General features: G+C 35.5%; 2 protein-coding genes across 2 annotated transcripts; one reads left to right on the top strand and one right to left on the bottom strand.

Moving 5' to 3' along the window:
- Positions 1-1,519: 1,519 nt before the first annotated feature.
- mrm2 (mitochondrial rRNA methyltransferase 2) lies at positions 1,520-7,179 on the bottom strand. Its single transcript, XM_053492854.1, has 2 exons — positions 6,754-7,179; positions 1,520-2,091 (listed from the first exon to the last, which is right to left on the bottom strand). The coding sequence occupies exons 1-2, from the start codon at positions 7,049-7,051 to the stop codon at positions 1,664-1,666; spliced, it is 726 nt and encodes a 241-aa protein (XP_053348829.1). The 5' UTR covers positions 7,052-7,179; the 3' UTR covers positions 1,520-1,663.
- A 13,718-nt stretch (positions 7,180-20,897) lies between these two features.
- nudt1 (nudix (nucleoside diphosphate linked moiety X)-type motif 1) lies at positions 20,898-26,460 on the top strand. Its single transcript, XM_053492707.1, has 4 exons — positions 20,898-21,016; positions 23,050-23,201; positions 24,806-24,951; positions 25,052-26,460. Exons 2-4 carry the CDS (start codon positions 23,050-23,052, stop codon positions 25,222-25,224), a joined length of 471 nt encoding a protein of 156 aa, XP_053348682.1. The 5' UTR covers positions 20,898-21,016; the 3' UTR covers positions 25,225-26,460.
- Positions 26,461-27,789: the final 1,329 nt, after the last annotated feature.

Raw genomic sequence — 27,789 nt, 5'->3', positions numbered from 1 at the left:
GTCAGATATTAATCTTGGGGGAACAGAAGACAGATAATACATTTCCAACAATATTTAGTAATCCATTTAATGTCTTAAGCAATAAACAGTACCAGGCAAAGGCTTTGGGCTTGCAGATTAAACACATTTTGGACCAGAAGTGACATAACATGCATCAAACAGAAAACAAATCAACCATTTTAAAGAACTATTTGATATATTAATAATTCTTCCTTCTTAAGTCTATCAAACAAACAGATTTTTTCAGACTTGCTGTAGATTCAAAACCAAGTAATCAAAGCTTCTGTGAAGACTAATGTTAATTGTCTGATTTGTCTCAAGCATCTATATTTCTTACAAGATTTAAAGAATGAAAAACTACTAAAGTATGTAATAAGTACTGAAATGCGGTGTAACTTGTGTAGTTCACTCTTCAAATGCCATGTCGCTTACAAAAGCAGCAATGTTCCGGACCAGTCTCCAGTCCAGAAGGTGGCAGTATTTTCACCTTGCAAGTATTTGTATTTCAAAAGTTGCACTTTTTTTTTTTTTTTTTGCAAAAGCAAAATTTTGTTTATTTCGTTCTTTTGATCAGGAATTTAAAAAAAAATGTTGCATTATTAATAAACAGACCCCCAAAATTTCTACATACTCAAATTTTGGCTCTAGTTTCAGTAATGAAAATATTACAATGCAGCTAAGGACACATTATGATAAACAGAATAAGCAGCTCACCTCTCATATCTTCCAGTCTGAGTTGTTTGTTCTTTTGAATCTATTGCACTGCATAGCGTCTATGGGGGTCAAGTGATTAAAGAACGAACAACTCGGACTAAAAGACTCATTGAGAAGAATCGCTTAGTTCTGTTTCCTGTGTACTGCACTTTATAGCCTTAATAAGAATCACGTGACTAAAGAACAAACGATTCGGATCAAAAGACTCAAAGGTAACTACTTATTTCTGTTTCCTGTACATAATCTATGGAGGTTTTGCAATGCTTTGCACAATGAATGAATCACTCTCCGAGACTATTAATTCTTCTAAGTCACGTTAAAGATTGGTTCAAAAAGAATTAATCATTCATGAACGACCCATCACTAATGTAGAGTTGACCCCTGCGAAGTCGCGGTTCAGAGTCAGCGGCCTCAGTTGTGGATTTTTTCTTAGAAACTAACTAATAAATGTTTGTGGAAACCCCCACAATTACGTGGAAACCCCAAATATCCTCCGCACTTTTTTAATGGCTTTTTTCGTCTCAATATTTTATTGTTAATGTGTTTTAATGCCAAACTATTAAGAACCAGATAACTTACTAATTTTGTAACTTAAATATTAATGTAAATTTCGCTAACCTTTCATATAAAATATGATACTATATAATTTTTTTTGTTCTGTAGAAAGAGCACAAAGCAACCATCGAAGGGGAAAATGTGGCTTGGGATGATGACAGCGGTACAGTACTGTACAGTATACGGGTTTACCTTTTTTTTTTAAGGGTAACGTATTAAGCTGAGTTTGATTCAAGGAATTTCAGACCAATTAACAATTGCAAGTTTATTTTACTTATTTTAAAGGGGAAAAATAAATAAATAAAAAATACACACAAAACTAAATAAATTATTCCTGGTATACAATGCTTCAAAAATTACCTTTGTCAATAATCTAAGTCCATGAAGAGCGATTCTATGTTTTCCTGAATGTCCTTGCTAGAAAATATAACTCTGCCGAATCCTTCCTACTTGCTTTGGGCTTCACGGTCTTCACGTCTTGGAAAGCACGAGTAAGACCTTCGCGGAGCTTGTGCGTGAGCGCTCCGTCCCAGTACTTACACAGCAGTGATCCTCCAGGGCGTAGCAGCTTCTCAGCCAGGTCTAGCAGTGAAAGACACATGCAGACAAGTCTCTCATGGTCCAGCTCTTTAAGCCCAGTGGCATTGGGTGCCATGTCACTCAAGATGACATCAGCGGAAGCTTGAGGAAGAAGGAGCTCCTGCAGCTCGGCGTGAGTAACGGGACTGGTGATATCCCGGTTAGACAGGAAGTGGGCACCTTGCAAAGGGGCAATGTGAAGTAGATCTATTCCTACAACATACCCTCTGGCTAAATCAGGCCCTGTAAAAAAAAGAAAAAAAATGAAAAAGGAAAATCAATTAATGATTGTGAAGTTAGAGATAGGTGTGTATGTGGTTTTTCTCTGTTTAAAAATTCACAGTGCAAAATCAATTAGCAAGAGTTAACTGATTACGAACAGGACTAATGCCAGAGGCTGATCACTTCATTAGTAAATCATAAAGATTGAAATGCACCGTTTCCTGAATAAAAAAAGTACATTTAAGTACAGTCTTCCTTCAGCACCACACAAATAAAAGTGCATTCACATCACCAAAACGGAAACATCTGGAATGTTCGTGAAGTCTTTTGGACTCTTCCAAACGCTTTGCTTTTTTAATGCACAGAAGTTTGTGCTGTCACGTCTGGCACGAGTCGAACATGTGAACAATCAATCAATCATCATTGATTTGTGATACCCAGACGCACATTTTCTCCTCAGCTTTATTGAAACAGTCTTCCAGTCTTTGCAACACAATCCAGTATATACCATCCACTGATTTATTTTTGTTTTCAGCTTTCTATGAAAATAAAAATGGGCGATAAGGAACCGGTTTGTTAGGCAGCATTAATCCAGTGTTTATAAAAGGAGTCGTGGAGACTCGACTTTTTAAATAAGTTTAAAGCGAGCATGGGTAGTAAGGATACACAAGATAAAAATAGATGACAGCAGAGTTGTCAAGGTTACCAATACATGGCAAACAAACCTTATGGGTTAGATTCTTAACAGCAATTAAGTGTTTGACATATAATCAATCAATAACATCTCTAGAGCATGTATTTTTTTTTTTTTTTTTTAGGATTATTGATTAGTCTCAAATGGTTTTCTTATGGAGACGCATCTGTTTAGTCCCAGTCCTGTGAGTTTGCATCACATTGTGTGTGGAAATGCTTTTACTTTCACTATTAAACATAGCTGGAATTTGTACTGTCCATTTTCATGATGCAAATTTAGCAATCATTTAAGTGACATCAGATCTTTACTTGATGCAGGCTAATAATTAAATCCTTCTGGAATACAATAACACGTTTCCCCCAATATGTCATCTGACATGGTTTCATCAAGATGTGCACATATTTATTAAATCAATTAGTTCTTATATACTTGCTCGTGTACATCCAAATTTAAATTATTAAAGATAAAATTATTCGCTAATGTTTGCTGTCCAGATGATACCCGAAGGTTTAAAAAATAAAAAAATATTTAAAAGTCAAAATGCCATAAATAGCCAGTAACATTTATTTTGATTGTCCTACTAATTTGCCCAGTTTGACACTAATTCAGTAAATCAGTTACATCATTCCACTGCAATCCATGTTGTTAAACTAGTGTTTCACTAAGGATGTGTATGTATTAAAATGCAGTTGTAAGGTTTAAGGTCATACTGTATTTTGTGTAAATTGTTAAAATGACAGCAGAATAACTAAAACCTTTTTTTTGGGGGGGGGGCGCTCACATTTCAAGATTATTTTTTATTTATTTAATTATTTTTTTGTTTGTTTGCGGTTTACCTGCTTTTTTAAAATAAATAAAATACAAGTAAATAAGTAGGTAAACATTGTCACTAATAATTAGTTCCTTTGGAATTAGGCCCTTAACCCTCAACTGCTCAGATGTATAATGAAATAATATGTAATTCGCCCAGAATAAGGCTGTCATACAAATACTGTAAATGTTTATAATGTACCACCTCATTTACCACGGTGCAATTAACTAAATTTACATTATTGTATTTTACTAAAGCATGTATATAAAATATGCTCCTTTGGAAGGAGCGCAATTTCTGCAAATTACACAAAGTTTTTGCTTGAATTTTGCTTTAAATTTTGAGTGTTTTTATGTGCTCTCTGGATAACACGAATTAGTGCAAAACTGAATCATTAACTTGAATGTTTTTAACAGAAAAGTAATAATCATCCTGTACTTAATGAAGAAATTATGTTACTTGTAGTTTTTACTATTATTATTATTAGTAGTAGTAGTAATAGTAGTTAATAGGAGTTAACCCCCCTCAATAAAAAAAAAAAACGAAAATGTTGTAGTAGTAGTAGTAACGAAAATAAGTTTTAAGACAGAAGTGCACTGTGAAATAGTTCATACGGCCAAAAGTCTGGAAACCTGCCCATCTCACCCACATGCACTTGTTGAACATCCCATTCCAGACATGTTCATCGCTTTTTATTGGTTCATTGCACGGCAAACTTTTTGGAAAGTTTCCTACTAGTTTTTTTTTTTTTTTTTTTAGCATAGCTGTGGGGATTTGTGTTCAATCAGCTACAAGAGCGTTAATGAGGTCAGGAGGTGGTGTTACTGAGTAGGTCTGGGGTGTAATCAGTATTCCAGTTCATCACAAAAGTGTTCAGTGGGGTTCAAGCAAGAGCCCTTCTACTCTAACCACTGGAAGCCATGTCTTCAAGGAGCTTGCTTTTGGGCACAGCTAGACCATGTCTGGGCCTGTTAGATGCAGTAAAAGGAAATAAGTTTGAGTGGTAATACGGTAACTGGAGGTTGAAGAAAAAGTCATTATTTGCAGTATTGACCCTTCTTTTTCAAAACATCTGCAATTCGCCCTGGCATGCTGTCAATCAACTTCTGGGCCACATCCTGTCTGATGGCAGCCTGTTCTTTCATCATTAATGTTTGGAGTTTGTCAGAATTTGTGGGTTCTTGTTTGTCCACCCACCTCTTGAGGATTGACCACAAGTTCTCAATTATATTAAGGGCCATGGACCCAAAATTTCAATGTTTTGTTCCCTGAGCTACTTAGTCAATCACTTTTCCCTTATAGCAAGGCTCTCCATCATGCTGGAAAAAACATTTCAACAGATAGTTGGGAGAAGTTGCTCTCTGAGGATGTTTTTGTATTATTCTTTATTCATTGCTGTGTTCTGAGTCAAAATTATGAGTGAGCCCACCCTTGGCTGAGAGGCAACCACACACATGTATGGTCTCAGGATGCTTTACTGTTGGCATGACACATGACCCATGATACCACTAATTTTTTCTTCACCAGACAAGATTGAAAAGGGGATACTTCAGTGAAATGACTTTACCCCAGTCCTTAGGGACTTCACCCCAAACATCAGGGACAGACTGATATTATGCAAAAGATACAGGGAATGGACCCTGTATCTTTTGCATAATATCAGTCTGTCCCTGATGTTTTTCCTGGGAAAAAAAAAAAACTTTTTTGCTGCACTTTTTGACACCAGGTCATCCTCCGAAAGTCTTCCCCTCACTGTGCGAGCAGATGCACTCTTCCCTGCTTGCTGCCATTCCTGAGCACGCTTTGCACTGGTGGTGCTCCGATCCGGCTGCTAAATCAACTTTAGGGGACGGTCCTGGTGCTTGCTGCACTTTCTTACGAGTCCTGAAGCTTTCTTAACAACAGTTGAATCTCTCTCCATGAAGTTCTTGATGTTACGATAAATAATTGAATTAGGTGCCATCTTACTAGCAACAAAATCCTTTTTTTTTCCTTTTTAAGTTCATTTTCATGACAAAAAGGGGTGGGCAATTAACTGCAATTCTTCTGATCTCTCTTTATAACATTCTGAAGTGTGTAACATCATAAAAACTATATATTATATATATATATATATATATATATATATCGATAAAATCGATATTTATCAATAATGAAATTCGAATGCCGTTATCGATTAGTTGGGCTGCTCACGTCACTGAGGAGCGCAACCACAAGATGCACAAATACACACAGATACACAGCCGCTCGCACAATAGAGGTTACAGAAGCGTCTGCAGGAAAAAGCGCGCGCCCCGAGTCCTCCAAGGTTTGATAGCAATTTACATTAAACGCCTCTAAGAAGACGGTAACCTGCACGCTATGCAAGACCGAGCTTTCATGGCATGTCATGCACGAACACTTAAAAAGAAAACGTGTTGGTGTTACGGATGGCGAAACGTCAGCAGAGTCAGTAAAAACTGTACCTCTTCATCGTGTAAAAGTTGTATAGTTTAAGTGCTTTTGTTTAAACTGTTTGCTAACATCCGGACAGTCGCGCTAGATCTGTTCACGTGCTACTCGCTAGCATCACACTGCGCAATCACCTCATGAGCAATAGTGATTAGTTAAATGGCGCTATTTTAGATTAGCTTAATTTACACGGTGCGAATAACAGTAGAATATTACATTTAGTGATTGTTGTGGTTTTCAGCGAACGCAAATAACAGTATATTTGTGACTATTAGTTGTTTGCATTTCTACAGGTTTTTTTTATAGTCCACTACAAAGTTCACTTGTAATTTACTGTGGTTTTACTTATGCATACATCATTTTATTATACAAAATTACAGTATTTTAGCTGTTTATATCTTATTAACTGAATATATCAGTGTATTTTTTAAACTATATATATTGTATATATTTATACTGTATATATTATATACTACATTTCATTTAAGGTTTAAAATGTCAAAATTAAAGATTATTAAACTTTATATGTGGCTTTTGCATTTTTAAAAGTTTATTTTTATACATAAATAATACCCTGATCTATGTTTTTTTTTATAGTTATAAGCAAAATATCAAATTAAAGTCAAAATAATCGTTAGTTGCAGCCCTAATATATACATTTGCCCACAGAGAGTAATAATGATGTGTACCACTTGTCCCAAACCCCTCTGAAGCACCTGGGACTCACTTTCTCCCGCTGCATTGACTCTCTGCACGGCCACCTGGCTCCAGGCTCCGGGTGCAGCCCCGCAGTCTATCACACTCAGCCCAGGTTTTAGAAGGTGGAATCTGTCATCTATTTCCAGCAGTTTGAAGGCGCTCCTGCAGCGGAAGTGCTGGAGCTGAGCTGCTTTAACGAAGGGGTCGTTTATGTGTCGCGCCATCCAGCGCTGCTCCGCGCCGCTCTTCCCCTTCAGCCTCACCGGAGCTTTCTTCAGCAGCCGGGCCGAGGTGTGCACGCGACAGATGTGTAAACATTTATACATGATTTACACGCGTCTGGATACACTAGCTATTAAAACAGGCATTTAAAAAGTGGGAAAGATATATAACTGATAATTCCCACAACTTTTTCAAGATGTTACCGTACACATAAATGACACAAGACGCATGCTTTTTCTTCTTTATTTGGCGTTTAATTGCGGTTGGCAAACAACGTGAAGGTGCATTACCGCCACCTACTGGAATGGATGGAATTAAATGGAATGGAGCAGGTTCATATCTGAACTAGTACACACACATACAGTATATATTGTGTGTGCGTTTTCCTTTAGACTTCGTAAGCATTGTCCAGCTGTAGGATACATTATACTTTTATGCCTCTTACTATGAGGCGCCGTATAGGGCTTAAATCAAACTTTACTCACGCACACACATATGAAACACTTGCATACACATATATGAAACACTCACACATACATATATACTACTAACTGCTCAAACAACTACATATGAAACACTTGCATACACATATATGAAACACTCACACATACATATATACTACTAACTGCTCAAACAACTACATATGAAATGCGCGCGCACATACATACATACTTTCCGCGCACATACATACATACTTTCCGCGCACATACATACATACTTTCCGCGCATATACATACATACTTTCCGCGCACATACATACATACTTTTCACGCACATACATACATACTTTTCACGCACATACATACATACTTTCCGCGCACATACATACATACATACTTTCCGCGCATATACATACACACTTTCTGCGCACACGCACGCACACACACACATACATACATACTTTCTGTGCACGCGCACAAAGCCAACTGTAGCGGTGTAGGGAACGAGTGAACAACGGATCTTTAGTTTAGCGGAAAAGGGAATGGATAATTTCCTATAAGTCATTACATATCGCTGGAGTGTGAAAAAATTTTACTCGAAAAAGAATTTATATTTTTATTATAATTATTATCGAGGCGAGGACATCATATAAATAGGACACAATAATTTACATTTTGATTTAATAAAGAAACCATTCGTATTATATAGGCTAGTAATCTGTAAAAATAAATAATACGTTTTATATTTTTTTATGGTATCAGTTTTTGTTTCAATAAATAATCTATATTTAATGTCCGTAGCGTGAAATTTCCACAGCAGCAGGTATCCGAGGTGCTTGTGTTACCATGGTAACGCAAGGAGGAAGTGACGTTGCATGGTGTTCTGAATGGTGGAATTTTGTAGAGTGAAGTTCCCTTTTCAGACATTTCCTGCGCAGGGAATAGGGTGTAGGGTGTAGGGAGTAGTCATTTCAATGTATATGAACTTCATTCTCCCTGATTAGTAGTAGCGTTTCTTAAATAGACCGTTAATGGACAGTTTAGAAAACAACGAGTGATTTATTTATCACCACAAAAGTGGGTGATATGGGGGGTCGGAACAATGTTTGTCCCGTGGGATTCCGATGAGTTGTTCATATTAGCGAAGGCGAGGAAACACATTTCACAAAACAGTATTTCTTTCTGTTGTAGGATCCGACATATTAGCCACAGATTCCGTGCTTCAATTTTCTTTTTGCAAATCATCACCTGCGTTTTCTGCCGCTGAAATATTCAGACATTATGTGGATAGTTCTGAATACGCCATGTGATTGAGCAGTGATGATACAAACCAGTACTACCATTCGGGGAGAATGAAGCGACAAGGCCGTCTACACTGAAATGCCTTCCTTTTACACTGAAATGCCTTCCGGTTACACTGAAATGCCTTCCTTTTACACTGACATGCCTTCCGGTTACACTGAAATGCCTTCCTTTTACACTGAAATGCCTTCCGGTTACACTGAAATGCCTTCCGGTTACACTGAGAATCTCATAGGTGAATGTGCGAGAAGAGTTTGTATGTGTGTGCGCGGAAAGTATGTATGTGTGTGCGCGGAAAGTATGTATGTGTGTGCGCGGAAAGTATGTATGTATGTGCGTGAAAAGTATGTATGTGTGTGCGCGGAAAGTATGTATGTATGTGCGCGGAAAGTATGTATGTGTGTGCGCGGAAAGTATGTATGTATGTGCGCGGAAAGTATGTATGTATGTGCGCACGCATTTCATATGTAGTTGTTTGAGCAGTTAGTAGTATATATGTATGTGTGAGTGTTTCATATATGTGTATGCAAGTGTTTCATATGTAGTTGTTTGAGCAGTTAGTAGTATATATGTATGTGTGAGTGTTTCATATGTGTGTGCATGAGTAAAGTTTGATTTAAGCCCTATACGGCGCCTCATATCTTACTGATGGGACGTTCATGATTGATTTGTTCTTTGTGAACGAGTCTTGTTATATTATAACAATATTTTACAAACTTGTGATAAACCAACCGTTAAAATACTATGAAGCTCCTAAAGCAAAGGAAACCCATTTCAAAATATTAAATGGTATTTATCCATCATCTGCGTTTTTAAGACAGCGGTTTAATTTTGAACAAAATGCTTGTACTTTCTATAAAGTGGACATTGAGACTACTGATCAGCCTTTTTTTTCCTTGTGAGTACACTGCTATCTTTTGGGAAAATATGTCTTATTGGTTGGAGCCAAAGATACAATCACTGCCCGCTTTTGAAAGAAAACATATTATATTTGAAATACTACTGGATGATAAGAATAAAAACTCTCATTAATATAATGCTGATTTTAGGCACATTTTTCATTCATAAATACAAATGTATAAAAACTAAACCTTATTTTTCAGTCCTTAAAAAGGATTTTATTTGTAATTATGTTACATCATTGGAACATAGGAAAGGTAAAAAGGCCAAGAAATTTGTTGGAATAATAAGAGACTTTGGTTTATTAAAAGAAGAATAAGGAGTCCCTTTTGCTTTTGTATGCATCTATTTTTTTTGCTTATTCAAATTCGAATTTTATTTGTCACATACACATATTTATTTATTTTTTCTTTGTTATATATATATATATTAATTATTACTTCCTTGAGTGCTTTTTCGATACTTATATCCCGGTGTAATTCATGTGTGCCTTGTTTTTTGATCAACGTTTACACAACTTTATGATGCTATTATAAATGTACATCTTTGTACATATTTAAAAAAAAAAAAGGGAAAATGCGATGGGGGAAAAGTATTTAAAATATATATAAATCATAATATATTTAATATATTATTATAAATCATAATTATGCTTTCCTAAAAAACAATTACAGGAATATAATGTTATTATAACTGTATATATTTTTCCATATTTTTGTGCAAAAAAAAACAACAACAATGGGGAAACTTTTATAGGGATGGGCCAGTCCATTTTTAAACACAAAGGGGAAATCACAAGATCACAACCAAACTAAAAAAAAAAAAAAAAAAACACACATGGGCCAGTAATAACTAATAAATTAAACAGATATTAAAAGAACAGAACAAGTAGAAAAGTAAATAATCAAAACCGTATACATATTATTTATTTAAACACACAAACATAAAATGGCAGATGTTGGTACGGCCGGTGGAACCATAGTTGCGGTCGATGGGGCATGCCGGACTTTAATAGTTGACGGACCGCAGTGAGAGCTTCACGAGTACAGTGCAGCAGTTTTTAGCCCTTCACCCCTCAACAGCTCAACGGTAACTTAAACCCAAAGAAAAATAATATTAGCCAAATAAATATTTAAATGAAACAAATCGTGTTGGTGTCTTATTGTTTTATATATGTTTAATATAAATAAATACTAAATAATAAATGAGCAGTGAATGAGTCTGTGCACATGTTTATGTAGATCTATGTGAATGCTTGCACAAGTTATCCCTCAATGTGTGGCCGATGGCGGGCCATCACTGTGTGTGTCACACAGTAGGACATAATGTCACACTAAAGGACCACAACTCTAGTTAATACATTAAAAAGAAAGTAAAAGGTTAACATATTAAACTATTTTTTTAAACTTTGAATAAGCCAAGAGAAATTAAACTTTAACTTGCAACCCTTCACAAATATTATATAAAACAAAACGGGTAAAAAAAAAAATCAACAAATTGCAGTTTCTACTAGAGGTTTTCCAAGCATATCCGAGAAGGAAACAGAGGTGATGGATAGGTATAGGCTCCAGGAGAGGAAGAGAAGGGTAGAGAAGAGAGGTAACAGAGGTATCTGTGAGCCGTAGTATAAATAAGAGCACCTACAATATTTGCAGATGATATTGTGATTAGCAGCTAGAGTAGAGAGCAGATTGAGATGAATGTAGAGAATTAGAGGGATGCGCTGGAGAGAAGAGGCATGAAGATCAGTAGGAGCAAGATGGAGTTCAATCGTATAAACTGTCAGATAAGGCATGTTGGTGTACCTGCTTATACTCACAAGCTCTACTCCTCTCCAGAACAGTTTTGCAAACCATTCATCGTTTAAGCAAGTTTTGCTACCCATTCCTCGTCACTGAAATGTGCTGCGGTGACTTTTTTTCTGGGAGAAAGCTTTGCAGTGGCTCTCCTAATGGCGCGCAAGACATAACCGAGAGAATCCGGTCATTTCTCAAAATAAAAGGTGCAGGTGTTGTTACACGTTGTCTTCCACTGCGAGGATGATCAGCTGTCCTTCCTGTCTCCCTGTAGCGCTGTCTTAGGCGTCTCACAGTGCGGACATGGTATTTTATTGCCCTAGCCACATCAGCAGTCCTTATGCCTTCCTGCAGCATGCCTAATGCACGTTCACGCAGATGAGCAGGGACCCTGGGCATCTTTCTTTGGGTGTTTTTCACAGTCGGTAGAAAAGTCTCTTTAGTGTCCTGCGTTTTTAGAACTGTGACCTTAAATGGCTACTTCCTGTTAGCTGTTCAGGTCTTAACGACCATTCCACAGGTGCATGTTAATTAATTGATTATGGTTAATTGAACATGCATGGAAAACATTGTTTAAACCCTTTACAATAAAGATCTGTAAAGTTATTTGGATTTTTACATTATTGTTAAAATACACAGTCCTGAAAAAGGGACGTTTCTTTTTTTGCTGAGTATACAGTGGTGTGAAAAACTATTTGCCCCCTTCCTGATTTCTTATTCTTTTGCATGTTTGTCACACTTAAATGTTTCTGCTCATCAAAAACCATTAACTAATAGTCAAAGATAATATAATTGAACACAAAATGCAGTTTTTAAATGAAGGTTTACGGTATTAAGGGAGAAAAACAACTCCAAATCTACATGGCCCTGTGTGGAAAAAGTGATTGCCCCCTTGTTAAAAAATAACTTAACTGTGGTTTATCACACCTGAGTTCAATTTCTGTAGTCACCCCCAGGCCTGATTACTGCCACACCTGTTTCAATCAAGAAATCACTTAAATAGGAGCTACCTGACACAGAGAAGTAGACCAAAAGCACCTCAAAAGCTAGAAATCATGCCAAGATCCAAAGAAATTCAGGAACAGGATCTATCAGTCTGGTAAAGGTTATAAAGCCATTTCTAAAGCTTTGGGACTCCAGCGAACCACTGTGAGAGCCATTATCCACAAATGGCAAAAACATGGAACAGTGGTGAACCTTCCCAGGAGTGGCCGGCCGACCAAAATTACCCCAAGAGCGCAGGAAAAACTCATCTGAGAGGCCACAGAAGACCCCAGACCAACATCTAAAGAACTGCAGGCCTCACTTGCCTCAATTAAGGTCAGTGTTTTTTACGACTCCACCATAAGAAAGAGACTGGGCAAAACAACGCCATCTGGCGTAAAAGTAACACAGCATTTCAGAAAAAGAACATCATACCAACAGTAAAATATGGTGGTGGTAGTGTGATGGTCTGGGGTTGTTTTGCTGCTTCAGGACCTGGAAGGCTTGCTGTGATAGATGGAACTATGAATTCTACTGTCTACCAAAAAATCCTGAAGGAGAATGTCCGGCCATCTGTTCGTCAACTCAAGCTGAAGCGATCTTGGGTGCTGCAGCAGGACAATGACCCAAAACACACCAGCAAATCCATCTCTGAATGGCTGAAGAAAAACAAAATTAAGACTTTGGAGTGGCCTAGTTAAAGTCCTGACCTGAATCCTATTGAGATGTTGTGGCATGACCTTTAAAAGGCGGTTCATGCTAGAAAACCCTCAAATAAAGCTGAATTACAACAATTCTGCAAAGATGAGTGGGCCAAAATTCCTCCAGAGCGCTGTAAAAGACTTGTTGCAAGTTATCGCAAAGCACTTTACCACTGCACCACTCGGAGGCCCTATTTCATCCATTATTTAACCAATACCTGGAATGTGATATGATTGTGAATTTATGACTGAAATAAAGCTGTTCTTTTGTAAAGTACTTTTACTTTACAAAAGACGGCGTTTGTTATCAAAAGGCTGATAAACGCGTGTTGTACAGTCATCCCTCCTCTCACTTTCATGTAGGTCTGCTCAGTCTTGTTAATTCATTTTAAACCCCTCAATTCCCCGAATTCACCCATCAGCTAAACCGGTTTGATAACTTCATACCTAGCATGAATGAAAGGTGAGAAGAGGGGTTACAGTAACTGGGGGTTCTGTGGGTGTCGCGTTGTATTCAGCGAATAGACTAAAACAAAATCATGTTTGCTTCAGCATTGGAAACAATATTGTATTAGGCTAACTTTATTAAAGATTATTCACTTTTGTATTCTTTGTTGTACTTTATCTTTTTGCACACACGTGCGGGTATCTTTAAATTGGACAGAAAATAAAAGTGGGATGGTAGGCACGTTATTTTTCATATAACTTAAACAGCTGAATGAAGTTAAATATACACAATAAATTATTAATAATAAGATAAACTTGGTCGGTCTGGCTTTTAGATAAAGTTCTTACTTAATATAATTTTATTATTTAATTAATGATCTTATTATAAATATGATTCTTATTCTCTATATTATTGTCGAGTATAGTCCTTCAGAACAAGCATTGTGTCAGAAGATTCTGCGGAATCTCTTCTCACCTTTTATTCACGATAGACACTTGCAACTCCAGGTCCTCGGTTTGATTCCCATGTCGGGTCTGTGTGCATGAAGTTTGCATGTTCTCCCTGTGCTTGGTAGGTTTCCTCCGGGTGCTTTGGTCCTACAGTCCAAATACATGCAGATTAGGCTAAGTGGCATTCTCAAATTGCCCGTAATGTGGGAATGTGTGTTGTGTGAATGGTGTCACCAGTGTGGCCGGTTCACACACTCTCTCTAAGGACGGGAGGGGCTTCTCACATACAAACACACACTCACACACATACACAGCGACTGTGCACATAAACGGAAACACTTATCTGGAGGATTATAAAATAAAAGGATTTATTTTAACTTTTTTTAAAAGGGAAAGTGCAGGTTAATTTGTTTTATTTTTTTGTAAATTATTTTTATGTATTTATTTTCTTGGACTGTGAAACGAATAATTTGAGTTTCCATTATTTCTTATGGGAAAATTTAATTTGGTTTATGAGTGTTTTGGAATAGGAGCCCGCTTCCATAACGAATTATTCTCGTAATCCAAGGTTCCACTGTATTATATTTATAATTTCATTATAATATAGTCCTTCTTCTTGTAGTCAAAAAAACAAAAACAAAAGTACCATACCAAAAGTAACATATCTGAAATAAACAAAAATCAAACAAACAAGCAGAGTTCGATGCTAATAAGCAGTCCTTTATAAATTTCAAATTAATAAAAGATTTGACTCATAATATTTATATTATAAATAATATATATTTATATATATATATTATATTTATAAAATAAACTTCTCTCATCTTGTTAATTACAATATATTTAATATAGTTGCAAGCAATGATGAGCGGGCACAAGCACCCTGTGCCATCGCCACCCCGGGTGCTTCTCAAGGTTTCTTTCTATTACCATCTCAGGGAGTTTTTCCTTTGTGTTACATTTGTGATATGTACATGTGTACAATAGGCCACAGAAGCTGGAACAAAGCATCACACTATAATGTTACTCAATGTGATGTCACTGAACTAGTGATGGGTCGCTCATGAACAACATTGTTCATTTTGAACGAAACTTTAAAGTGACTCAGAAGATCAAGTAGTTTTGGAGAGTAATTCGTTCATGTTCTACTGGGTGCGCATGCGCAAATCATCGCAAAACCTCCGTAGGTTATGTACAGTAAACAGAATTGTGTGATTCTTTCTCAATGACTCTACGCCGAGTCGTTCGTTCTTTTGTCACGTGAATTTCATAAACACTATGTAGTGCAGTACACAGGAAACAGTAATGAACGGTTCTCCTTAGAGTCTTTAAGTTCAGAGTCATTTGTTCTTTTGTCACATGACTCCCATAGACGCTATGCGGTGCAATAGATTCAAAAGAACGAACAAATTAGACTGGAAGATATAAGAGGTGAGCTACTCATTCTGTTTATTATAATATGTCCTTAGCTGCATTGTAATATTTTTATTACTGGAACTATAGGCAAAATTTGTGTATGTAGACGTATTGGGGGTCTGTTTAATTGAAAATGCAACATTTTATTTTATTTCTTATCGAAAGAACAAAATGAACTAAATGACTCAAAATAAAGATTTGTTTATTTTGATGAACGAGATTCAAAGAACTGAGTCACTAAAATGATTTAAACTTCCCATCACTAGATCTCATGCTGTAAAGACTTCTTTTTAAGTTTTTGGGGGGGTGGCGCAAGATGGCGACCTGAACAGTTGTGTTGATTTGTGCTCTGAGGCATCTCGAAGAGTTCACATCATCTAATCGATTTGTAATCCATATCTAACACCTATGGAGAGTGTATTCCACTAAAACGGAATGAACTAAAATTTTTGTCCAAGACTGATTAACGTTACTTGGTAAACTAGACTGTACAGACCATCGCATGTGCAAAATGCCAAAGAATAAAGACCGAAAGTTACTCTCTTCGCTTTTTAATACGACAACAGGAGATCATGACTCTTCGCCAAATTCTCCAACAGGTAGTCCTCTCTCAAAAAGATCTTGTCTTGTCTTGATCTTGGAAGTTGATCCTAAAGTTTTGAATGCCAACCTACTTCATGCTGTCAATGCTCTTACAAAGCGTTTTACATCCGTGGAATTCATCTTTGAAATCGCCCAGAACTCGGTTGCAATCGTTAATCTCTCAAAAACGGTTGACTTTGTTGGTGAGGAGTTGAAATCGTTGTCTACAAGGGTTAGGACGAATGACGACAAGGTAGCTCAATTTGAGCAGGTGGTATGCGTGGTTCGAGACAAATGTGATCAAGCCGAGATATACAGTAGAAGATGGAACCTGAGACTCATCAACCTTAAAGAAACGGATGGAGAAAATATCAGAAACCAAGTGCTTGAGATCCTCAAAAGTCTAACTCCAGAATAGGCAGATAACATTCGATTTTATGTTGACACAATTCACAGAGTTGGACGGCTCGGATCAGGGGAGCACTCGCCCTAGGCTGGGTATCATTCAGTTTGCACTCCGTGTGTACAGGGAGAAAGTTTGGAGAGCTGCACGGGACCATTCAGGACTTAAGGAAAGATGTGTTCGTCTAACAGAGGATCTGACGTTCACAGAAAGACAGCAGAAAAGAATGCTATGGCCAAAGATAAAAGCGGCGAGGGAAGAAGAGAAGAGAGCCTACTTTCGTGGAGCAGATGCCTTTATACTGTAGATGGAAAAAAACTATCTGTTGAGTTTCAAGATGAGTATTAACTGAAAAGAAGACACAGACTGTGGGTTTGTCAATCAATAAGAAGATGTACACTCAATTTTCAGTCCGAAAGACTTAACTATATGATGTGACTCTTCTCAGCAAGGAGTTGATACAGTAGATACCGATTACTTTGTGAATTTTCTTGTTTCAGGGTTCTTTACATAACCTTGTTCTGACATCCAAGTAAGTTTCATTATGTCTGATTTAGTTTTTAGTTGTTTATAGATTGTTTCTCTTAACATTAGGGGTTTACGAGACAGCACAAAAAGAAAATACATGTTTTTCTTTTAGGTAATATCTATGGGTATAATTATTCTGTCCAAGCCAAAAATATGTCCTCAGAGGTCACTAATTCTGTGTTAATGTTAATGGAGAAATATAAAGATGCATTTTTGATACTGGGTGGAGACTTTAATGATGCCCCAGAATATTTTTTTGATCGTTTTCCTCCACATACTACATCCTCCTTAAAATTTAAATTTACTTCATTTCTGTCTTCACAGTTGTCTGTTGTGGATATTTGGAGATTCTTAAATTTTGATGAAACATGTTACTCTTGGAGTAATTCCTGTAGAACCTTACAATCAAAAATTGACCTATGGTTGGTCAGTACTGACTGTGACAAATATGTAACAGAAGTTGAATATACTTATGCTCCTCTCTCAGATCATAAAATGCTTGTCTTGACACTTTCGGGGTGCAAGGTTAAAAATAATTCCATAAGGGGATATTGAAAACTAAATAATCATTTTCTTAAGAATGTGGATTTTGTTAATGAGGTTTGAGAAATACTGTAGCGCAACGAGTTTTTAAAAATAAGCAAATGACAAGTATTCAGAATTGGGAGTAATTCAAGTTTAAGGTTAGACAGTCTGCTATTTACTTTAGTAAACAAAATAAAAATATTACTTTGAAAAAGGGACAGGAGCTTATGAAAGAATTAGACTCTTATTTAAAAAAAAGAAAACCTTTAAATGAAAAAATTAAACTGGAGACTATTAAAACCCAAATTGATCTAATATATATAGATATGACAAAAGGTGCATTTATTCGTTCTAGAGCTAAGTGGTTGGAAAAAAGGAGAAAAAAATACCAGTTATTTTTTTTGCATTAGAAAAAAGAAATGACAAAAGACAAACTATCTCCTCTCTCAAAGTTGATGATGTAATAACTTCAAACCCCTAATCAATTTCAAATTATGCAGAATTATTTTCTACGAAAATATATAAATTTGAATTTAAAATAGATAAATGTTCTTATTTCTTTGGGTCTATTAAGAAATTTATCTCACCTATCTCATCCCAATTTAAAGACCTTTGTGATGAAGAACTTAGGAAAGATGAGATGATCACAGCTATCGGTTCAATGAAACAAAATAAGTCCCCAGGTACAGATGGTCTTTCAGTGGAGTTTTACCTTTGTTTCTGGGACCTAACTGAGAATCCTTTATTTAAAATGTATAAGGAATGTATTGAAACAAAGGAAATATCATCTTCTATAAAACAAGGGTTAATAACTCTGTTGCCTAAGCCTGATAAAGATCAGTTGATCTTAGACAACTGGCGTCCTATAACATTACTGAATGTAGTCTATAAATTATTATCTCCTATTTATGCAAATCACTTGAAAAAAGGTTTAAGTAAAATCATCAGTGAGTTTCAGACAGGATTTATGACTGAAAGGCATATAAGTTGGAACATTAGATTAATTTTGGATTTGGTAGATTATTCGGATTTGGTAGAGTCAGAAACGTTAATGGTTTTTCTAGATTTCCACAAAGCTTTTGATACAATCGAGCATCAATTTATGTTTAGGGCTTTACAATCTTTTGGATTTAGGGAGAGGTTTATCTCTAATATTAAAATGTTTCATAAAGGTATTATTAGCTCCATAAACTTATATCCAAATATTTCTATAAGATTTTCTGTTTGTAGGGGAGTGCGTCAAGGTTGTCCTTTTTGTTTCTTTTTATTGTAGAGTGTCTCTCTATTAAAATATTGAACTCTTTAACTGTGAAAGGAATAAGTATCTTTTTATCTCTAGATTATCTCAACTTGCAGATGATACTGTTCTTTTTTTGAGAGTTGCCTGCAGCTTTACAGTTAGTAAATTAATTTTCCGATGCTTCTGGATTAAGGTTAAATGTTAATAAATGTGAAATAATGTGTCTTTATAATTCAAGTGAAAAGCTTCTGTCCAATATCCCAATTAAAAATAAGATTAAATATTTAGGAATAAATATTACTAAAGATCTGACAGAGAGACAAAAGGTAAACTTTTCCCCTAAACTACAAAAAGCTCAAAGAATCTTTAATAATTGGCTTCAAAGAGACCTGACTATGATAGGCAGAGTTTTATTAACCAAGGTAGAAGGGGTATCTAGATTTATTTACCCAGCATTGTCACTTTTCGTTAATGATTGTACTTGGAAAAAAAATAATGATTTGTTAATACAATTTGTTTGGAGGAATAGACATCATTATTTAAGAAAAGAAATTCTTCAAGGCTTTTGGATTTTTGTGATTTAAATGATACTTTTAAAGTAAAATGGCTTAGGAATTGCTTACTTAAACCTAACTCAATTTGTTTTTTTAATATTTTTAACCTTTTAATATTTTCAAAAAGGTTCAAGGATTGCGTTTTTTGTTAATGTGCGATTATTCTATTAATAAATTACCGGTGGCATTATCCAATTTCTATCAACAAGCTCTGAAGGCTTGGAAGTTATGTCATGTACACAACTTTTCTCCTCATAAAGTAATCCTGTGGAATAACGCTTACATCACAGTTAATCATAAATCCCTTTATTAACAAAGCTGGATGGATAAAAGTATTTGTTATTTGTCTGACATTTTAGACCAATCAGCTAATTTGCTTTCTTATGAAAATTTTATGAACAAATGGTCATTTCCTATAAAATATAAAGATTATAATTATGTAATGAAAGCCATCTCCACAGGTTTACTTATGTTGATGAGAGGTCATATGATGTCATATAATATTTGTCGATCTGAACCTGCTCTCTGTCTGAATGGAGTTGATATTAATAGTAAAAAATGTACAAATAAGTTTATTAGACAGTTGTTTTATAAAAAAAAAAAAAAAAAAAAAAAAGATACCTACAGCCCAGAGGGAAATTTTTCTGGAACGATTGTTTTACAGATATTATATGGAATAAGGCTTGGTTATTACCTTACAGATTTTGTATCTCTAACAAACATAGAGAATTACATTTGAAAATTCTTCATAACATTTACATCAGTAATTATACTTTGTCAAAGTTTACGGATATTGATGAAAAATTTTCATTTTGTCTGGATGAAACAAAAAAATTAGCTCATCTTTTTTATGGATGTGTACATTCAAAGAAGTTTTGGGGAGAAGTATCCCTGTATGTCCAGAAGAAAACAGGTTACAATTGTGATTTGACTTCAAAAGATGTGTTATTTTATTTTGAATCGAAGAGTATAGCCGTTAATTTTATGTTGAATCTTATAATTTTATTTGGTAAATTTCATATTCATGAAAGTAAAAGAAATAGTAATATGAAGCCATGTTTAAAGGCTTGCTTAGTTGATATATAACTATACATGGATTCCATTCAGATTATTGACAGTAAAAAGTGTAAACAAACAATACTATTTGCTACAGAACTGAATAAAAAATAAAAATAAAGATTCCATTTTGTTTTCTATAATTATTTTTATTTAGTTGCTGTATGTAGTTGTCTGGGAAGAAGTATTTGTAAAATAATGTTTGTAATGATTAATGTAAACCCTTTGTCTTGTTTTATTTTTTGGACTATTTGGATGTCTTGATAGTTTTGTATATTTGTTATTGTTGTGTCTAGTTCTAATAAAAAAAAAAATCTTTTTAAGGTTTATGGCGTCAAAAGGATTTATATTAATGCTTTACCGCCATCTACTGGTCTGGAGTATGGACCCGTTACTTTATACGTCTATCCTAAATTATAACTAAAGGCAAAACTTTCTTTAAGATACTGGATTATACATCAGATAAATAAGAGAATCGAATCTCCTTTTTTTATATATATAAATTTTATCCGTTAATAGCATATGTTATTTTCCTTTTAATTTCTTTTTAATTATTATTTTAATTATTTGCACGGTCGCTGTTTCAAGCCGGAATCATTTCAGTGTGAACATGCTGTGGGCGGAGTGTAAACACACGCGCGCGGGAAACATGTTGTAGTCTATTCAGCTGCACTGTGTCATTATTAACTTCAGTGTTTTTTTCCTTTTTATCACATTAATAAGCCGGTAATTTATCACTGGACAAGTAAGATGCTATATAAGTATTATTTGTATTATTTGCTTTGTTTACCGGCTTAAAAAAACGTGAACATTAGTACAATAATACATTTCCAGCTTATGTCTTTATGCCGAGTCGATTAATTTACATTGTTAAATTTTATTTATTCTGTCGCTTTTTTTTATTAGTAAATAAAAAACATGTTCACTATTCTAGGTTAAAATGTTAATAATAATATTTATTTCCATTGTTTTAAAGACGGAATAAGACACTCTTCAAGGGTGGTGTAATATGGCATGTATTAATTCCACAGACCAGAGTGTGATTTGTCACTTAACAGAGGTTTTAAAGTGATATTTATATATGTATTTATTTATTTTCTATATTGCTTATTGTATGTAATAGGGACGAGAATCACCAGTCATATAAACCCCCCCAATACGATTTTATCACAATACCTCAGTGTGGATTCGATTAAAATTCTGCGATTCTGTAAGTGTCAGGATTTTATAAATATCACGATTTAATTTTTCTGACCTAAAAACATATTCAAATACAAGATTTTGATGTTTAACTGAGCAGCGCCTATCTCTGTCATCCGCCAGAATTATTATTTCTAAACATACTCCTACCACATGGAATGAAAATACATAAATAGTTCTGAGTGCGCCACCTGTAGGACTATAAAGCAATGGCGACGTTTTGCCTCCTCAAAACTCAGCTTGACAGTGAGCGCGCGGGTTGAGTGGCTCGCCGCATGCTTTTAACTCAGGCACGCGGGACATGGGGCTAATTAGCACTTGCTGTGTTTTTGAGAACAGTATAAGCGTGTGTAATTCACTCACGGAGTATAGAGAGAAATGCTGATCGGAGACTTTTAACGCATTAAAGTTTCAATAATTTAACCCCATAAAAATGCATTTGTGTTGTGCCATTCGGAAGATTCTGCGCTCAATAAAGAATCGCTTATATCTGAGGCTGATCGGCAGATCAAACTGGAAACCAGACAGTTCTGGTCTCTGTCCGATCGACCGGTTCATCTCTATTATGGATGTAAAAATATTGTTTAAAAAAATCAATTTTGGAGTCGTGAATATGTGAATCACCAAACAAAAGGATTACGATTCACTACTAAATCAAATTTTCACCCCATGTCTCTAGTGTATAAGGTTGCGGGGGCATGGAGCCTATTTCAAGAAACTTTGGGCATGTGGTGGTGGGGGGGGCTGGATAGAATCGTCACTAGTGGTGTCTTGATACCAAAGTTTTTCTTCTGATACCGTTATTCAATTCAATTTTATTTGTTTAACGCTTTTAGCAATTTTCATTGCCGCAAAGCAGCTTTACACAATCAAAAGAATTATTTAAGTTAGTATGAAATGTGAATTTGTACGTATCAAAATGGTCAGTTTGTCCCTGGTGAGCAAAGCGAGGGCGACGGTGGCAAGGAAAAACTCCCTGAGATGGTAATAGGAAGAAACCTTGAGAGGAACTAGACTCAACAGAGAACCCATCCTCATTTGGGTGAAACAGAAAGCAGTAAATGATCTGCATTTATACAGTGTGTTAGGTGGCAGTTCAGCTATAATAGCTGATGTTAATTGATGTTAATATGGAGTCCAGTTAGTTATTGAAGACCCAGGTAAAATTTTTATGAATTTCGGTTTTGATTTGATTATCAAAAACTTAAAATTCATAACGCAGTCTCTTACCCAGAATTGACCAGACTGCTGTAATTAATTCAGAAAAATAATGGTGATAAATTAGTTGCATCAAAGGGCCTAATTAATTAATGAGTTACTGTACCTGGAAAACATTTTGTTGAGACTGAATAGATACTGTATAATCATAATCTGTGTCACATTTTCAGATCATGCTCAAAATCAAGCTGCATCTTTGATGTGAATAATGAAATCTAATCTAGTGCAGCTTATAAAATGAGTTAAGGGTTTATTATTTATTTATTTGATTGGATATGGGGTATGAACATGCAATAAACAGCTTTTGCATACTAAGCATTTCATCTAAGCATCAATAAATAGGTTTATGTGTTTTATTAGATGTTCACGAGGAAGCTGCTGACGCTGGTGCTGGTGGTGCAACCCGGCCGCGTGCTGCTCGGCATGAAGAAGCGTGGCTTCGGAGCGGGGAAATGGAACGGCTTCGGGGGCAAAGTTCAACCTGGAGAGAGCATAGAGCAAGCTGCAAGACGGTGAGGAGGACAGTTAGCCAAATACAGATCAGATACACAAATTATTGCTTAAAAAAACAATATTGATATTTGGAAGTTGTATTTTTGTAGGTTTGTTTATTTAAAAGATTAATTTCTTTTTATATATCCTATCTTGGAGTTTTTACAGTTTACAGTTCAACCTTATAACACATATATTACGTTTGCTGAAACAACCTGAGAGAAAAACCTGGGAAAATTAAAGTGCGAAAAAGTGTGTAAAGTGGCAACAAACACCTTGTAATCAAAGTAGAGTTCCAATAGAGAGCATTTTAAACGATTTTTTTTATTTTCAAAGTAAAGTGCTGATTTAAGTTCAAGATCAAGCAGACAAAGGGATGCATTCAAAATGACAGCAAGGTTAAAAAAAAAATGAAAATTGATTCTAGAAGGAGATAAATCTTTTTAGGACTGTTCTTTAAAACTTTTTATCCTGATATATTTAGATCAGAGATATGGCTGTAATTAAAATTCTTCACATTAAAGCAAAATGATATGAAGGGCACTCACAGAAAAAAATATTATTCAGCAAATATGGATGCTTTGCTGGAAGATCTTTGGTGTAAGCATTAAAAAAAAGCCCAAAGTGTTAAATAAATAAAGAGCAGATTTGTTAAACAATTAAAATAATATTTCATAAAGAATAACTGTCATAAGTTACGCATTGATTAATTGCTTAGTAAATCTTGTAAGTTGTAATTCTGTGTGAAATAAATCATGTTTATTTAATTTTTTTATTTTATTTATATAAAATTATAATTACAGTACTCCTCCAGGTTCCTTCCACAGTCCAAAGACATGCAGATTAGTCTAAGTGTTTCCAAATTGAGTGTTGTTTGAGTGCATGTGTGTGCACACCCTTGTTTACTGTGATGGACTTGCACCCCGTCCAGGTTGTGCCCAGCCTAATGCCCTGGGATAGGTTTTAGGCATCCAAAGACCCAGAACAGGATAAGAGGTGTAGAGAATGAGTAAGAGACAGAGAGAGTGATTGCAGTATATCAGTAATGTATTGAATTTATGGATAAATCACATATTTACAGTACAACCAAAAAAAAAAGTCTTGATCGACCTCAGTCTAAGCATACTAAGTGCGTCGTGTTTTATTTCTTGTCTGAAAATGTGACAAAATCAAATTGGGTATTAAAGTCTTTTTTGTGGGTGCATATATATTTTTTTATATCTGGTTTAATAAGCTCCACTCCGTCCCAAAGTTTATTACTGTTGCTGTTCCTGAGATATTGCCAGTATGAATTTGTAAATGAGGAGAGCATTGGAAATCATATTTTTATTTCAATTAGGATGTTATAATGTAATAAGAAAAAGTGAACCAGGAATTCCCTCCTACCCCTAAAAATAACTTTCCCAGCAGCGTGGTTTTATAGCGAAAAAAATGCATGTGTTCCTGGTTGGATATCATTGGTTAAAGTGCTTTAAAGCAATTTTTAAGATTAAAACTTTCTCAATTCTGTTTAAGGATCAGGAAGATTGGATATAGCACCCTATTGGCCTTAGTGTAAGACTAATCTGTACCATTTAATACCTGACTTGAAATGATGGATCACAAATGTTTTAATCTTTTAAAGAGAGCTGCTGGAGGAAAGTGCCCTCACTACAGATACGCTATACAAGATCGGGAACATCACGTTTGAATTCGTGGGAGAAACCGAGCTGATGGACGTGCACATATTCCGAGCCGACGACTACAAAGGCGAGCCAACGGAATCAGACGGTAATCTCAAGCCGTGCCATGTTACAGTACATCATCGGGTTTGTGGCATGCATTTTGCTGTTCTAATGTGTTTTACGCCTCGTTTCTGTTTGTGTTTTAGAAATGCGGCCTCAGTGGTTTGATATCGACAAAATCCCCTACGGCGAAATGTGGGCAGACGACATCATCTGGTTCCCGCTGATGCTGCAGAAGAAAAAGTTCTTGGGCTACTTCAAATTCCAAGGTCACGATGTGATCCTGGAACAAAAGCTGAATGAAGTTGCGGAGCTGTAATCCGATTCCAATATCTTGTGTTCAGGGGTGAGATGTGGTGACAGTGCCAGGGATGTGTGGAAGGAATGGACCTGCAATGGATTGCACAATCATCAGCTGGTCCTGGTGACACATGGGGACTGTTCAGATCTGACTATAACACAGGTCTCACAAATTGTGTAGATATGTAAAGTAAAAAAAAATAGTATGTTTCAGGGTTGGAGGTTCAAATCCCACCTCCAGTCTGCTTGTGTGGAGTTTACATGTTCTAACAACGGACTGGTGGGTTGCCTTCCAATGATAGTTTTCAGCAGTGTAACTCCTTCTTTCAGTGCAAACTGTTCTGTAGTGATGGACGGATAGGGTAACAATTAAGCTAAATCTGTAATTAATTTGATTATATAAGTATAAAGAACAGAACTGTAATTAGTAACCCTAATTAATAAACATTTTTAGTTACTTCAGTATGAAGCTATTTGGGATTCAACCTAAGAGCAAAAATAAAAGTCCTCTCAGCTGATGGTGACACATTTCCATCAAAAAGTTGGATAAAAATCTGATGATCTAATATCTTTGATTGCCATAAGCATAATGGTTTTTCGGTTGTACCTTTGTACTTAAGTTTGTAATATTGCTTTAGAATCATCATCGCAACCCATCTTATGTTACCCATAAATTAACATTTACCCAGATTTTGCCCATATCTTCCCAAGATTCCTGTTAATCCAATATATCAACAACAAGTAGTAATTGCTTTCCAAGCAGGGTCAAGGTCAAATGTCTGTAATAATTTCTGTAACGTTAAACAGCTTCCTTCTCTTTTGAAGTAGAGCGTGATTCATTCTAAAGAGGCCCCAAATTCTTTATAATAACTCTTGCTAGGATGAAGCAATCTGAGAAAAACAATATTATAACGTATAATCTGCTCCTCAGTATATAGAGCTATGAACACACTGGGATGCCCCTAAGTCCGACCGATACGGTGGATAAGACAGGGTAATGTAAATAAGGCAGCCATTGCGGCGTTTAGCGCTGTACCACTTCACTTGACTTCTCATCAGGTTGTTAGTACAAAGTCATTATGGTTCAGATTGCCTTATTATAGAGAGAGAATATTTTGAACCTCTTTTAAGTGAATCATCCTGTACAGTGATATTTGATATTTGGCATGTAAATAATTAGCTAGAAAGACTGGGATTGTTGGGAGTCTAGGCATGTCCATGCTCTACTTGAAAGAAAAAAGAAAGTCTATTTGCTGTTCTGTTGTTCTGTAATTCATGTTTTCTTAAGTTATAGTTTTGTATTATTCTATAATTAGTTAAATTAAATGCTTTCAAATACTAAACCAATTATTTAGGCTGCTACTTCAGTTCTTTTCCGCCCACTTTCCTGCTTACTGTATGTTAATATTAGGATAACAGATTTCATCTTAAATCAGAAATTATATACAAGAGAAAATAAAATGTATATAGTTTTGCTTTATTTGCTAATCATTTTAAGCACCTAAATATCTTTAATTTCAGTCTATTTAACTTAGTATTAAAGGTGACACAGACTGAACAAATATAGAACAGACTAAACAAATAGAAGCTTCCCTCTGTAAAGATAATCATAAAGGGGTGATGTCAAGATTTTGTGATCAACCTTCATGTTCCATCTTGAGGAACTCCATTCTAAAATAATGCATATTTAAACTTCCTCAGATAAAGATACGTCTCTAATAGGTTTATATTCACAGGGTATAACGTAGTTATGTTATTGAACCTGTGAGGTTGATTATATATTCTTTAAAAGCCATTGGAATTTATTTAAAATGCAGTTGCACGAGTGAATGTGGGGCAACAGTGAAGGACTACCTAGCCAGATTAATCTTTGAAATCTGATCTGAAATGGTTGAGCTGTGTACTCGTGAGATAACATCAGATGTTATACTGTAATAGGGTCAGTAGATACACACACTGCATCAGACTAAAAAGCCACGATTACACTGTCTTAAAACAGTTAGTTTCACACTAATGATGGTTCTAATTTCTTCTTGTTTGTTTGTTTGTATGTTTTTTGTTGTCTCCTAATTCTAATCAGTATGTGTAATGTCCTTTTCTAAATATAATTAAATTTTGACAATTGACAAATAGAATGATTGTATGATCCTCATTCTAGTCTTTGTCTACATATGTGCTAAAATCTTTTATTTGGTGTATCATTTTATAAATTATATCTACTGGATAAGTTAGGATTTTTGTAGTTTTACACTTTAATATTTTCTTCAACTGGTTTTAGCTTTGATTACAGCTTGCTTGCGAGTTGATGTGTAAACGTATTTTTTCATGCTCGCAGACCACTCTTTTCACAATTTGAGTCCTGAAGTATTCCTGTACCATCAGGGAAGGTAAAAAATGCATAAATGTGATAACCTGGTCATTCAGTACAGTCAGGTCGTCAGCTGACTTCATTTTATTGCCACATAATGTTGCTGAGCCTAGACTTGAGCACCCGTAGCCACCGCAGATCACAACACTGCCTCTAGAGGCTTGTACAGTGGCCTTGTTAGACTTTTAGAAATTGTTTTGGCTAGACCTGAGCACC

The sequence above is a fragment of the Clarias gariepinus genome, chromosome 3, assembly GCF_024256425.1.
Source record: "Clarias gariepinus isolate MV-2021 ecotype Netherlands chromosome 3, CGAR_prim_01v2, whole genome shotgun sequence".
Taxonomy (NCBI): Eukaryota; Metazoa; Chordata; class Actinopteri; order Siluriformes; family Clariidae; genus Clarias; species Clarias gariepinus.
Note: the sequence above shows the minus strand (reverse complement) of the source record. Positions and strands in the feature narration are given on the sequence as shown.